The sequence below is a fragment of the Bos mutus genome, chromosome 11 (assembly GCF_027580195.1).
Source record: "Bos mutus isolate GX-2022 chromosome 11, NWIPB_WYAK_1.1, whole genome shotgun sequence".
Classification (NCBI taxonomy): domain Eukaryota; kingdom Metazoa; phylum Chordata; class Mammalia; order Artiodactyla; family Bovidae; genus Bos; species Bos mutus.
Genome location: NC_091627.1, coordinates 12,016,391 through 12,032,754, shown reverse-complemented (window position 1 = coordinate 12,032,754; position 16,364 = coordinate 12,016,391). Strand labels below are relative to the sequence as shown.

Here is a 16,364-nt window from a genome sequence, read left to right as displayed (position 1 = left end):
AGGCATTTCACCTCTACAGATCTTACTTTCCCTTCTGTAAAATGGGATGCTTGAGTCAGATGAATTTCAGCTTTAAAGTCCTGTGGTCTTATTCCCACACATTTTCAAGACCCCCTTTCTTGCGAGAATCCAAGCTCTCCGGACACACACAGTATCCTCAGCAGGAGGCTCTACCTGCTCGGGTCAAATGATCTCTAGATCTCTAGGCTCATTCAGTTTCTTGTCTACTTTGCTCTTCAGTGTTGGGATCTCCCATTTACCCTCTTCTTGCTGTCCTTGCAGTCTCAATACAAGCCTCACTCACTATACAATGTTTTCTTTGACCTTCTCTGTCTTTCCCAACCTCACTACCCTTTTAGATAGATATTCTTTACTGTGTCTTTACAAAACTTTCTGGACTAGACTGAGAAACATGTGAAGAGTATGATACCATTTCCATATCACCCAACGTAATGCTACATATCCTGAACCTTCCTTGGTTCTTTTGTAAAAAAAGATACCACCACCATCTATCACCTAGAGTTGCTGGGAAGAATAAATGAGGTATTACTGTAAAAATGTCCAGAACATTGACTAGAATCATTTAAGAACTGAAATACTAATTCTCTTCTTTCCCTCCCTCTATTTGATGACTGGTCTTCCCACAAAGTGGTCTACTAAAAAAATGCACTCATTGTGGGAGACGGACATCTAAACTGTGCTGACAGCCTAAGCAATCCTTGGTAAGTCACAATTTCTCTACAACTCAGATTTCTTCCAGTGAAGAAAACAGCACTTGTTCTCATCTTTTATGACAGGAGGATAAAATGAGATAATACATGAGAAAACACTTTCTTTTGAAGAGCTACCAGCATTATTATGTTTCATAACTCCTAGCTTCAGAAAGAAAAATCTTAAAACAACAGATGAGACAGCAAGATGTCAATGTTAACGGATGATTTGATGATGACTGTGAAAATCCCACTCTTGATATATACCAGAAATATCAGAAAGTTGTATTACTGTTCCTTGAGGTAGAAAAGCACAGATACTGAAAAGATTAGGAAGCTTTCTTTTTTGAAACTAATCACCTGAAGCATTATTTCTCTCTCATGCCAACATACTTTCTAAGTCAAACAATATCATAAATACATCTGGGGTTTCGTGGGTCTTGGAATCTGGACATATCCATTCGACTGTGCTAACTGCAAGCTAATAAAAAACAGTGACATTAAAACTTCAGTTTTGTTTTGTTTTGTTTGGTAAATAAACTTAATTGGCTCAGTCAGTAAAGAGTCTGTCTGCAATGCAGAAGACTGGGTTTGATCCCTGGGTTGGGAAGATCCCTGGAGAAGGAAATGGCAACCCACTCCAGTATTCTTGCCTGGAAAATCCCATGGACAGAGGAGCCTGGTGGGCTACAGTCCATGGAGTCACAGGAGTCAGACACAACTTAGCGACTAAACCTACCTACCTAAACTTAATTATTATCATCTTCTCTGCACTGAAGTATGCCACAGGTAGAAGTGGGGCAACAGAAAAGAAAAAATGCAGTCCCCCAAATACAGTGATTTATTTGTATCAATGAGAGTTATCAATGCCTACAGGGTGGGTAAAACAATACAATCTAAGAAAGAACCATTGCACACAGTAAAGATTAAAATATATCCATAAAGAGACATTTCAGTTCCAAATGTTTTTGTGAAAAAAAAAATATATATATATGAGGAACACAATTAGAGGAGGCTAATTTGGAGAAAAGCATTTTAGAAGAAAGATGTTTTTCCAACAAAGTAAAGCCATCAGACATTACTAGTGACAGAACAAATTTTAGGACTATGCTTTTAGTCCTAAAGGACTAAAACCTAAGGACTTTGCTTTTCTTCCATTCTAGAATGTAATTACTCAGACAGGTAGGTAAGTAAAGATGGGTGTGTGGTGTGAGAGAGAGAGAGGGAAGGGGTGTGTGTGTATTTGGAGGGATTTAATCTCCTTGCACATTTCTTCTAATATTAGTTTATAAAGTCAATTAAGGAATACCTATCCAAAACAGATCACACTCTAACAAGGAGTCATATAAAAATATATTCTTATTTTTCTTTGTTAAACATCTCGCCACATTTTTAAAACATTTCAGCTTTATTAATCTGTATAAATATGTCCCTGCCATAATTTGTAATACAGTTTATAAGCGACTGGAGGAGATTTCATGCATCGCTAATTCATACATACAAATGTGAAGTTTGCATTAAACCTCTCTAAACAAAACCCTATTTCCTTGCTTTTTTTAGAAGCAATAGGATAAAGAAAAGACAAGAAGACTCTCATTACAGAGACTGACCCTCTTAAAATTAAGGCTATTCTGTTTTGAGCATCAACCTGCTACTAAAACAGCCCTGGTATCAGGATTTTAAAAGGCCTGAGTCTGGAAAGACTACAGTGGTTGACTGGCTTAAAAAATAACATGTTAGAATCAGAGAAAACAGTGATTATAAGTGGTTGGCAACATTCCAGAGCTGCTTTTTAGTACTCCTTTGCTTTTTAGTACTCTTTTAGACTCCTTTGGCTACCAATTCCCATCTCACACCATTCTTAGGTTTATGCCAAATAAACCAGGACACTGCGAATACAAAGTGTAGAAAAGATCCAAGCAGAATACTACCCATATGCACTCCAAATCACTAAATTCTTTCAGGCCTGCCTTGTCTGGGTATACTAAAATATACAACAAAACCTTCCTGAAGATGGGCACACTGTATAACTTTCTTGGAACAGATTATGGCACTTATTATTTATAATGATATTTTCTAAAACCTCTATCACTAAAAGTAGAATTTTTAATATATAACATTTACACAGTTTCATAGTTCAATTTTCCATGAAGAGAACATTACAAATAGGCAGCAATCAAGTGAAAAAATAAATGACTGCAAAAATAATGTTTAAACTATAAAGAAAAATATATAGACATTTCTTGAAAATAGGATAATTGTTTTGTCATTTTATTAACAGTTAGTAAATTATAGTTTTATTAGTTAAAAAAACTTCTAAAATTGTTTTAAAAGTAAGCCATTTATTTATAAATTAGCTATTGGCTCATTTAAAAACAAAAGTAATCCCTCAGACTATTTTAATTATCTTCAAGTTATCATATTTGTACTGCTTCAAGAGACAGTGAATCATAATGCAATACTAAGGAAATATTCAGATGACTTATTTTTTAGTTTAGCAATCTATTGAAAATGCTTATTTCCCCAAAGATACTATTCTTAGCCAGCTACACAAAATTCAAGACACTATTTGGCAACATGCCTTTTAAATAGCTGAATACCTTTGAACAAGTTGGGCCTATGTTGATTTAAAGTTGAAGTCTAACAAATTTAAAACAAAGTCCATATAATACTCATAAGGCAATATTACTTGGTTAAGTAAAATATATGCATATTTCAATAAAAATTAAATAGAACTGGATTAAATACCAACCATTCTTAATCATGGTTTGAGTCTGATAACCAAAATTTAAAAATTAATGTCACATAAACTACATCATACAAACTAACCAGTGCAAAGCTCTAGGCTTTAAACTTTTTGATGGTGTCAATAAAATCCCCAGGAAAGGAGAATACTGTAACTCTCCTTGGAACATAGGTGTTTTAAATCATGGTTAAACAGACAGAATGTTAAGAATGGTATGGTTTTTATTTTCCATAGCAAGTTTATTGACACTTTTTCTTTCTAGTAAAGTTTGAAAATCTGATACTACCTGTCCACATAGAAGGGGAAACAAAACTTGGTCAGAGTCTGTAGAACTTCCTGTGGAGAGAAAGAGAGATAATTTATACATCTAATGGGACCAATAAATCTAACATTAACCACGGCACACAATCTAGCAACTTTACCCTAAAGAAAGAGGAGACAGATGAAGAAATATGGGCTTTATCAATTACATGGGAGGAGTACCAGGCAGTCAATCATGAGAAATAATAAACATGATCAAACTTCATTAAAAATGAAAAATTAATCAAGAATCACACATGGGCAAGCAGCAGGAGTCGTGCAGGAAAGCTCTGAAGGGAGGGAGGCGGGTGGGTTGCTGAGTGTTAACACCCCTCCAGGGACCATCTCCAGCCTGACCATATGGATCAGAGTGAATAACACTGAGCCACATGGGTTTGGCCTGGCAGGGCCGCTGTTGCTGGCACCATTTTTGCCTGTTACCTAGGAACAGAGGGGGCCAGGATTAGACAACGCTTCTCAACATCAATAGGCCAAATCACAAGCAAAATAGAGAACCAACTTGAAGATAATTGTCCCCAAACATTATCAACTACATTTTTTTTAGAGTTTAAAACTTTATTTATTTACATTATAAAGAAGTTACCATTTCTGGCATGAATTTATTTTGTAATCAAAATATAAAAATTTTAAGGGTACAGTATTTTTAGTCTTTATCATTAAATATCATTATCAAAATGGTACACACTTACCTGCTTGCAATTTATAAAAACCCAAAGCAAACTACCAGTTTAAATTTCTTTTTACAAATATGTATGTATATAACACCAAACATTATTCCGGGAAAGTATGCAAAAGGGTACAAGAAAAACCAGACCCTTCAAAGAGTTATTCATAAAAGAGAAACTTCTAACATTAAGAATACTATATGAGACACAATATAAAGTGGTATATGACTTTTCCTAATAGATACACTGCACGTATAGAGAATATATACGCTGCAACACACAAACTCAAGTAATTATTATTTCCTTCGTAGAATTTTCTCTAACTTGACTTAATTTTAAAAGCAAACTTGGACAGACCACAGTTGGTGCTTATCATAAGTTCATAGACCAATGTTATAAATTTTGAAAAAGTATTCCTTTCATGCACTTGATTTGCTTTTTAACAATTTAAAATCCCAACTTCAAGACAAAATGAAGAACACATTTTTCAGTCATTGAGAAGCTGGTTCAAATTAAAACAAACCTGCCCATTGCAAATCCTAATCCAAGTGATAAATTAAAGATCAGTTTACAAATGTAGCACTTTTCTAACCAATAATAATGAATTATCAATGCTAACTGAATTGATGCTTCTCGCTTCATTTATTTTTAAAACCAGTTCTATCATTCAAGAAATAAACCACATCAATCTAATAACCCACTCAATGAAGCAGAAAGCACATTGACTTCCTCTGCCAGAGCATGTTCTGCCTACATAATTCAATTGAGCATATCCTACTTTTTAATATCATTTTGGACTGGATGTATATCACAGCACTGTTAAGGCACGTGGTGAAACAGAAAAGGAAAAGAAAAGTGAAAAATGGTAAGTAAGAATACTTCAGCATATCCTGGGGGCATTATTAATACATTAGTTAATTTCATAATGTGGCATAGTCAAAGACTATATATGTATGTGTGTATGTGTATATATTGTTTTAAAATTCATGTTAAAATAAATTGCAATAGGTAACAGGGAAACAGAAAAACAATGGCAATTTCTCAATGCATAATGTTATTATCAGGCCAATACTGGCAAAGAGATCATACAAAATATTTATTTTAATGTCTGCAGTTTTAATTATAAAATATATTATAACCCCCCACAAACTAGGCTCTTAGGATTTACATGCAAAATGAAATTCCTTACAAATTCCTTTCACATCAAGTTTCAAATACCACAAAGCATTGCTTGACTCTAGTTCATGTACCAAGCATTCTTTAAAACTCAGTCCCCTGTGCTCACTCATTGCCAACATCAGCTAAAAAGACATTTTATCCTTTACCCTTCAAAAGTTAGAGGTGCAGAAACACTCCTCTACTCTATGCTGGAGTTGAGCTGCCAAAAGGCCTCAAGATTTTTTGAAAGAAAAGACCCCCATGGCTACAGCAGAGTCAGAGAAATCTGATATGACCAACTTATTACTTACTACAATATAGAAACTACTTACCACTTTCTAATGTCAAGAGTAATAACCAACCATGAACTTGTCTGTCAGATAATATTAGAACAAATATCAAAATACCCAACGTAGGCCGAGTATAACCCACCTCCCAAGAGTTTTCCTTTTTACTCCAGAAAGCAGTGGTAAGTCTAATTAAGCAATGGGATGGAGGAGGGGAGGAGAGAAGGGAATAAAGGCAAATGTAGGCACATGTTTGTGCATTACAATATGTTTCTTCATGTTTGTGATATTACAAGAGCTTGATATTCCAATTTAAGTCAAACAACATGGTGGTGTGCTGTCAGAGAAGAAAACAAAAATGAGCATTACTCTGTGTTAGGCATATTCACACATTATCTCAATCAGAACTGAAAAATTAACTTCTCAGTTTGGGGAGGACAGGAAGAAGGGGAAAATAAGTAATGTTTTCTATAAACAAAAACTGATGAAACAAACCAATTTTCTTAATACTAATGTTCTCCCCTATTTATAAACATTTAACTACCTGATCCTCTCATTCCAAAGAAAAACACAATTAGTTTGATATGAAAAGTACCACTCTCGGAGAAAGGGGACTTTAAAAACCCTGATTTAAACATATTTTGAGCCTTATGCTTATAGTACAGTATCCCCCAGTCTTTCAATATTAACTTTACTGGGAAAACAGTCACTAGCCAGTTACCAACCCCTTTTTCTCTCTAGAACCTGTGTTAGAATCTCTAGTGTCTCTGGCTAGAGAACTTTCTTTGTGGAAGGTAATTTTCTTGTTTCCTCCTCTCTATCTCTGTCTGTCTCTCGCCTACCCAAGCTCTTTCAGACAACTAGCCTCAGTACAACCTCAACTGCCACATAAATCGGTCTTCGAGATGCAGTCCAGCTGATGAAATGTAAATGACCTCATTGCTAAGGCAGGGGGTGGGGAAGACTGTGCCAGCTCTCCAGATCAATTCCCAAGTTTATATTTTCACAAATCTTTTTATGTACAGTTTGATTTTTTAACATTTTAATGAGCAAAAAGTGCATCTATAGTAGCCAGTCACCACAGTTAAAGTGCAGGGCATGAACTAGATCCCAGGAGGGAACCAGTCCACCATGTCACCACTGGCTTTAGGACATTCGCCACCTGGTTCCATGTCCCCAGGTTCCAACTCTTTTCATAATCAAAACACTGCTGACATTATAAACCCCAGACGGGTTTTCTAAAATCCCTCCCAATCAATATATCCAACACATAACTTATTGGAGACAACACTGAGCTCATTGATTAAGGAGAGTTCAGTAGCAAAGTTTTCAAAATAAATGAGACAAGAATACAGCATTCAACCCCTTTGTGTCACCAGACAATTTATGAAATAGGCAATTTCCAAAAGGGCTTTTCTTCCCAACACAATATGCAATACTTCATGTTGGAAGAAGTAACAGCAGAGGGGGCAGGGAGAAAGCGTGGAGGGTGGGTAGTTGCACTAACCTTTCAGTTATGTGTATATTAAGCAGCAGATCACACAGTACAGGAGAAAAGCAACATCTACAAGCTCTGCCCGCAAGGAGATAAACCAAATCTCAGAATGTGAATCAAAATATGAAATCAACAACCCTAAGTCTGGATTTACTTGCAAATGAAAATCAGAAATGAACTCAAGATTTATTTCAGTCTTCTTTGGATTCACTTCACCCAATTTGAATTTGCATAAAGTCAGAGGGTCCATCAAGGGAACTTATTCCAATATGGACAAAGTCAATTATGTTCTGTTGAAACTGAGATATTACCTTAAAAACCTGGTAAAATTTTACATTTATAATATTATCTATAATAGAATTCCATCTGGAGGCAAAAAAAGTTTGAAGACTAAATTTAATTTAGTTAACAAGGATTATTAATAATGAGAAGGCTAAACCAATTCCCCCTGGATTTGGGGTGTGGAGTGAGAGGGTATATGAGATCCTGCAACACCCATCAGTTCAGATGTCAAATACTTTGTTTTCATTACTTCACTGAAACCCATAAGCAAAAATTAGTTGTGTTTAGTAGATTAAAACAACTGACAGTCAAACACAGACATACACACTCCACACATAAATGCCACCTGAAAGACAAAAAAATAAATGCCACCATGCTGATTATAACGTCCAGTGGGGTCACAAAATGTTGGGAAATGAGGCACATTCTCGACAGCTCAAAAGGAAAAAGAAAATGTGTGCAGGAGAAGATTTAAATAGAGCAAAGAGATGGCTTGAATTTTAAAATATGTAAAGCTATAATCAGCCTCTTTGTAGATTGCTGGTGTAGTGGTCAATAATTTACCTTTGTCCAAAAAAAGAGTGAAGGAGGAAGAAGCAGGGAGACAGTAAGAGAGCTAACTTGTGTAATATCTAATATGCATAGTTAATACAGTAATTAAAAATTAAATTATAATAATATATAGAAATTCACCATTTTCTATATCATGTATCATATACACTTTATGTCTAAATTATCAAGGACATTAAGTACATCGGTGGAAAGCTAATTTATTTGTTCATTTCAAAATGTAGATGTAGATCAGTGGAGCCCAAATACTGTTTCACTGTTTCTAAATACTCTTATTTCTAAAATACTGTTTCTATGTTTAATTTTTTTTTTAATAGCATGAGGGAAATGCTGACCCTCTAAGTCCTGCAATTGAGATCAGTGCAACTGACTTGAAAGAAAAGTCTTTGATTGATGATCTTAAAACTCAAGTTGAAAGTTAAAAACAGAACACACACAAAATCCAAACATATAAAAAAGCTAACAAAATTTCTACTTTAAGCCATTTCAAGTTAAAACCAGGGACTACAAGTAAAAGCTAACAGAGGTTTTAATGCTTATGATTAAGAAGAGTAAAACAGAATGGTAAGGTCTTAGAAGCTTAATTAGCACTAAGTTTAACGAGGTTGATCAGAAATTTCCTAAATATGAAAACAGGAAATACAATTTTTCTCCTTCACTAGAAATGTCAAATTAAACCCAAGATCCATACTACAGTTACAACCAAATTTTTGTATTTTTTTTTTTCAGTGAGAAAAAGCTTTGAATAAGGGATTTTACAGAAAGGCCTTTCAACACCCAAACATAAAAGCCGGGTCAAATTTCTAACAACGCTGCTCAAATGCTACATACAGAGTCTGCTTCTTTTCTTTGGTTACTGCAATACTTATTCCCAGCTCACTTTTTATAAACTTTAGTTAATTTTGAGCCATACATATGTTATCACTAAGCTAACTTGTGTAATATCTAATATGCATAGTTAATATGGTAATTTAACTATAATAATATATAGAAATTCACCATTTTCTATATCATGTATCATATACACTTTATATCTAAATTATCAAGGACATTAAGTACATCAGTGGAAAGCTTACAACAGAAGAGCCACCTCTAGAACTAATTCTAAATCTAAATCTTCGTGACCTTTTAAGTCCAAAGTAAAAATACTGACTCTTATAAAAAAATTTTAAATTCTACACAATCGCTTTATCCTTTTGTATCTTTCCCTTTCTTTAAATATTACTTAAAACAAAGTTGTCCCCTAATTACAATATTATGTAACATCCTATATTCTCAGATTTAATTTTATTAACTTTAAACCTTACAGCAAAAGGTTTGAAAATGAGAGAGCTATATTTACAAGGTCAATGTTTAATAATCTTTTTTACACTGTTTCAAATACTTCCAAAACAAACAAATGATTTGGTTAGAATCTCCACAATTAGCATTCAGAGGTATCAGTAATACAATTCCTTACACTTAACAGTATTACTCTACAATATTTTGCTTTGTTAATTACCCTAAACCTTTCAAATCCTATTGTCTGAACATTTATGTTATCAATTTATCTAAAAGAAAGAAAGGTTGGGGGAAAATGCAAGGGCAAGGTTGGGGGGAACTTTGGTGGGGGACATAAATCAGAAGTTACCAAAGGAAGAAAGTCCCAATAGTGAAAGTGCAAATATCATTTTACTGAAGCAACTTGCCCTCAGGAAGATACTACTCAAAAAAAAAAAAAAAAAAAAACTACTAATAGAAATACTATTTTGTAAGCATATTAAAAACTGTCGGATTTTAAATATTTTAAATGCTCACTAAAATGTGCACAGATGGGCAACTTTTCTATTCACATTAGTCTAGGAAAAAAATCTTTCATTATCAAGCTCAAAGTCCTTGAATTTTTTAAACTTAATTGTGCCTCTGTTTCTTAGAATTCACACCCCAAGGCCAAAGCTTTCCTGCCACCAGCCCTTCAAATCTGACTTGGACATTACACGGGAGGAGGCTCCAAGCCTCCCTGAGGTCTCACTCCTTTTACAACACGAGAAAAAGCAGTCGATAATGGGCCCATGCTGAATTCACTGCTCTCCACGTCTCCTCTGGGGACACAAGCCTAGCAGATGTGATAAAAACTGTGTCAGAGAAGTGGCTCTAGTTTGTGCCTTAATGACAACTTAAACCTCTAAACCAATACAACCAAAGGACTAACAGAACTGGCTGTTACCTCTCTCTCCTGCCAATCTTCGAATATCTCTGAACTAAATTAGCACCTCTACCCACAACATCCCCTGCCACCCCATAAAATCCATTCTAATTTTAAAAGATAAATGAATTCAGCAAACACACTGGCGGCACAAGTGTCTGGGCTCTGTGTGTGTGTGTCCTATAATTAAGCCCTAGCACATATTTCACGTAGTTTAGGTTTTTCCAAGGTATGATTGTGCATTCAGGTATCTTAAAGGACTGCCTAGTATATTTCTTCTGATCACCATTCTGATGACCACATTAACACATACAACTGGTAGCCTTACAGTTCCCCAAAAGTGCCTAAAGGCCTAACAGTTATTTTTAAATACATTCAACCATAGGAAAGAAAAGTGATATTCTGAGTTAAACATTCTAATTATTAAAATTTATACAGGAGAATTTTTAAAACCATGGGTGGTTATACTTTTCTTTTAACTTGTAAGAACTCTTTGTCTAGCCTAATGATATGGTAGCAAAAAAAAAAATTTAAATGTGTACTTCTGATAACATTTTCTAAATTCTATAATTCAGCCTTCAGATGATAGGCCTTTTTACCCAGTATCTTGAAAGCCTATTCAGTCACAATTGCATACCCACTTAATCAGCAATCATTGTTCTGGGATGCAGGACTTTGTTGTCAAGACAAGCACCAAAACCTTAAAAAAAATTTTTCAGAACTGGCATAAGAAAAAAGTGATCTTTGTCAGACAAGGACAAATTTATGCAAATCTTTTATAAACATTCACAAACATTTATTTAGCTTTTGAAATGTTGGCCTCATTTGAGAGCATGAAAATGAGGGGGAAGTAGGAAAACGCAAAGGACAGCTTAGAAGCTGGCACGCTACATAAATATTCAGAAGGAAGATTATAGGATTCATGTTAGGCTGTCTTAGGCTTCTCCAAAGTCCACACAGAATAGCAAAGAACAAAACTAACGAGAAGTACAGCAGATGTTAGACAATGCATCAGCCTCTTTTCCTCTCACTTGGCTATACTTGGACGCTTTTATATTTTCTTTCAATATGGTTAGGTCATTCAAGGATTCTCCTATAGACTATGTATTGTGGCTACAGATCTATAAGCTGGAGGTCTGTCAGCTTTCCAAAAGTTTCCAATGAAAAGGCATTATGCAAATTCTACTTCTCCTACCCTCTTTCAGGGGGGAAAAAAGCCTCCAGTATGCAGTCATCGGAGTATTGGAAGCCCCAGCCTTCATTTCTGTATAGCTGTGTTTGCCTCAGGGCCACGCTGCTTGTTTTGACAGTGGATCCCCCTAGATAGTTGGGATTAGTCGAGCTTGTTTAGATAAACTTGAAATCAAGGCCTTCTCTAGGTAGACAGCTAGATGTAGCTACCGAGTTTCCAGCTGCCTCCTCCTTTCATCCCCAAACAACTGGAGATTCACAGTAGCTATCACAGCCACAGGCTATGTCACATACATAAGTACAAAATTAAAGGCTGCTAAAAGAAGCCTTTGTAAGTTTTAGTGCTAAAATAAGGAATCTGTACTGCTTGGTTTATACAAATTATTCTAGCACTACCAGTATGGAACTGAAATCATCAGTTAACAAGGCATATTAATCAAGGTTCCCAGCTCCTTCAAGTAGACAGGATCATAGTTTGATAATATACCTAACCTTCTGCTTCTTAGCTCTTGTATGAGAGTAATCACTTAAAATGTTGAAAAGGAAATAATAGGCTTTATTTATCCAGTGGCAGGGGATGTCAGACACTGTCAACCAACACTGTGAGTAGAATATGAAAATCAAAATGTAAATATCATATCCACTTTTGAGAGAGAATTATTTAGCAATTGATTAGACAGGGCCTCAGTACACCATCATCTTCAATTACAGAACTGTTTCACAATCAACTTTTATTTTCCACAACTTGCAAATTCTGATGGAATGATATCAGGAGGATTCAAGAACTGGGGAAATTTATACTCAGAGCAGAACAGATCGATGACAGCTCATTACAAAGACAGAAGGCAAGTGATATGAAACACTATTGATATAAAAAGTATACAATTCAAATAGTTTTCTAAAATCTAACACTCAAAAGATTTTACTCTTTTGCAACTAGAAAATGTCTCTTCAGAGCACCAGAAAACTATAAAGAAAATAATTCAATTCCCATATATGTTTTATTTCATGTTACATATCTTGCTCCAACACATTGATGTTTACCTGAGGCTGCCTGGGATAACCTAAACACAACTGAAATAGGTTTAAACATTTTCCAGAACTATTATGTGATGAAGCATACAATACAAAAGGCTTCTGACCATACTGTCAAGTCACACAAGGCAATCTTCAAGCAAATTCACATATCATCAATGAAAACGTGCTTTCATAACTTTACAGTTAAGTCACTATTTAAAAGACTTAAGACACGTAAGAAATTCTGAAACTGCAGTCATCACTTGAAGTTTTCTAAAGAAAGTTTTGGGTTATTTCACGTACAACTACCAACTAAAGAAGGGCACACCAAACTTCTTCTCTAAAGGGTCTAGTAGTAAATATTTTAGGCTTTGTGGGCCACTTATAGTCCCTGTCACAGATTTTTCTGGGTTCCCCTCTTCACCGACTCTTCAAAAAAAGTAAAAATCATCTTAGCTCAAAAGTCACAAAGCCCTAACCTCTGATCTAGTGTGTCAAGAAACCTGGTCTTGACCAAAGTATTGGTCAAGTATTACCAAAACAAACTCACCAACACTCCAAAACTCAAATGTAGAAATTCCTGAAAAGTAAAATGATGGTCCCAATCATGTTAGTTGTCTGGTGATCCAACAATTCACACGTGATTATTGCTAAATGGCCAAATGTCTACTGCATACAAACATGCTCTCTTTTGGAAAAATGATTTAAAATACAAAGAAGTACAAAGAATTAAAAAGAAAACATATTTCCACCACTAGGAATTTACAACTGTTTCGTGGCATGGACTCTTCAGAGAAACAATTTCTTCTTATATTAACAGTTTGTCACTACAATTAAGGTACAGGAGTCTTCTTGACAGAAAAATGGATTCATGCTCTCTGGATTCTTAAGAGCTCTTCAATTTGAGAGTTATTTAGTTTATAATACTTTTAAAAATAATTTTACTTAAGTATAGTTGATTTACAGTGTCAATTTCTGCAGTACAGTAATGTGATTCCATAGTTTAAAATATTTTAGAAAGCAATATTAAAAGAGAAAAAAGCTTTTTCTGGTGCTCTCTAGGCCACTCACTCAAACACATGTTATATGTACACCCAACGTGCTACTGGATGTAGAAAACAGAAGAGCCTCTTCTTGACTCTCTCACTTCTCAATTTCTACTCCGCTCTCCAACTCCTTTCCCCTTATATCGGTTTCCTAGGAATTTATCTTCCTTCTCTCTCTGTATCCTCCTCCATTAATATAGTCTACTTTACCATCACTGTGTAAATAACTCAAGCTCAAATCATTTCTAAACTACCTCTCCACTCCAGATGCCCATTCCAGCTTTCTTTTGAACACTTCTTCCCCATGTACCATAGGTACTTCAAGCTCAACATGTTGAAAATTCAGGTGCATCATCTAGGTCCTAGTACACTGCTGTCTGCTAATCCCTTTCACGCCATGAGAACAAGAAAGAATTTAAGTACTTGGGGTACAGATGATCCATTCATGTGACTTTGATTCAAATACTTGCTGTGGTTGTTGAATTTCAAAATAACTCTGAAGAAGCCTTCCCAAGTGTCAACTAACAAGAAAAAGAACAAGAGTCCCAGAAATCAAGAATATTTCAAAGTCATCTCTAGATAAGAAAACTGGTATGTTTCCCTAAGTAAGATAATTTAGTACCAGACAACGTGCTACTGATCCTGTCTGCATGGAGTTTTCAATCTAGTTGGAAAGACAGATGTTATGCAAAGGAATATGCTAATACACTATTCAAATTGTGACAGCACACTCTCTTCAGTCCTTTCACAGCTTCTAAGACAAAATGACAGGGGCTTGAATTTAGATGAAAGGGTCAAGAAAGACATCTCAAAAGGCAACATTTTGAGCTGAGACTTGAGGAATGAGCAGATGTTTAGAAAAGCTAGACAGCATATGAAAAAGCAGAGACATTACCAACAAAGGTCCATCTAGTTAAAGTTATGGTTTTTCCAGTAGTCATGTATGGATGTGAGAGCTGAACTATAAAGAAAGCTGAGCACCAAAGAATCAATGCTTTTGAACTGTGCTGCTGGAGAAGACTCTTGAGAGTCCCTTGCACTGCAAGGAGATCAAACCTGTCAATCCTAAAGGAAATCAGTCCTGAATATTCATTGGAAGGACTGATGCTGAAGCTGAAACTCCAATACTTTGGCCACCTGATGCAAAGAACCGACTTACTGGAAAAGACCCTGATGCTAGGAAAGATTGAAGGCGGGAGGTGAAGGGGACGACAGAGGATGAGATGGTTGGATGGCATTACCAACACAATGGACATGAGTTTGAGTAAACTCTAGGACTTGGTGATGGACAGGGAAGCCTGGCATGCTTTAGTCCTTGGGGTCACAAAGAGTCAGACACGACTGAGCAGCTAAACTAAACTGAGGTGTTTACCACACAAAGATTGCAAGAAGGACAGGGAGAGGAAAATAAATAACAGCAAAAATAAACAACAGCACGAGTAAGAGCCCTTGCCATATTCAAAGAAATAAAATAAGCATGGCATGATGGAACAGAGGAGGTAAGGGAGAGAGTGGCAGAGACCAAATCATGCAGGGCATTAGAGGGCATGTCCGGGAATCTGGACTTGATTCTTGGGCACTGGAAGTCACTAGGAAGGTTTGAATCTTCTGCAACCCACTTGCATGTCACTTCCTAACCTTTCTGTCTACTCCCAAGTCTTCTAGATTCCCAGGGGATTCAGAAGCTCTTCTCAGTGAGCTCCCTGAGTCTCCTGAGTTCCCATGCCAATCCTATTGCCATCATGCCTATCATAAGACTATCCATAATCTCAAGACCCTCCATTTCCACAGGAGGGGAAAGACACACAACTGGGTGCCTGTCAGACCTCTGAGATGGAAGAGGGGCCTCAATAATAACCCTGGCAGCTGAGAGAGGGGTTGTGGTGGAAGAGAGCAACATAGCAACTGTACCAGATTTGAATAGGATCAGCTTAAATCTCCCTTCAGAACCTAACAGTCTACATGTCTTCTTGTTTAAGCTTCACAGGAAAGCAGTGAGACCAAATGGACAAAGAAGAACTGAGTTTATCAGAGAATCAATATTTATTCTTAATACAGAAAATGAAAAGAATACAGAAAACTATTAAATCTATATAAAATGTAACAGTAGTCATTCCTGTCAAAGGTTTACCATTGATGACTTAAACCTAAGAACTATGTATATAATTTAAAGTACCTAATTGACTTATCTAAGTTCTTCTGTTTCAGCCTGTATTTTGTTTTCCATATACCAATGGTCATCTGCCCTCTGGAGGAGGTTAAGCAACAAGTGGAAGGAGACTGACAAAGCCGCCGATGTGTGTCGTGTCTTGTGCTAGAAGCTTTACATATACACAGTGATCCTACGAGTAATCTGATATTGACATTACCACTTACCCGCTTACACATGAACTGAGCCTTGAAAGTCAGGTAAATTTATTTTCTGGTAGAATAGCAAAGAAATTTGCCTACCTGGAAACAGACAGTGATGGAAAAGCTAAGATTCAAACCCAACCACATCTCTCCTGGGAGCTCAAGCTCCTCCCATCTAATTTTCAAACTGCAGCAGTGGAGTAAAAGACTTTTGTTGTTGTGTCAAAAGCCGTAGGTTATGGTAACTTTATGTGCAAGCTCGCCCAGCTTACCCTGGTTATGCTCATTCAGTCGGTCACTCAGTCGTGTCCAACTCTTTGCGACCCCATGGACCGCAGC

The 16,364-nt window shown here is 36.1% G+C and overlaps 1 protein-coding gene across 6 annotated transcripts in view; it reads right to left on the bottom strand.

Annotated features, from left to right (window-relative positions):
* DENND1A (DENN domain containing 1A) overlaps positions 1-16,364 on the bottom strand; it is a 533,349-nt gene that overhangs the window by 360,346 nt on the left and 156,639 nt on the right. For all 6 annotated transcript variants that reach the window (XM_070379017.1, XM_070379021.1, XM_070379022.1 and 3 more), the window contains one exon: positions 3,743-3,792. In XM_070379017.1, the coding sequence (XP_070235118.1) occupies positions 3,743-3,792 (50 nt within the window). The remainder of the gene's footprint in view (positions 1-3,742; positions 3,793-16,364) is intronic.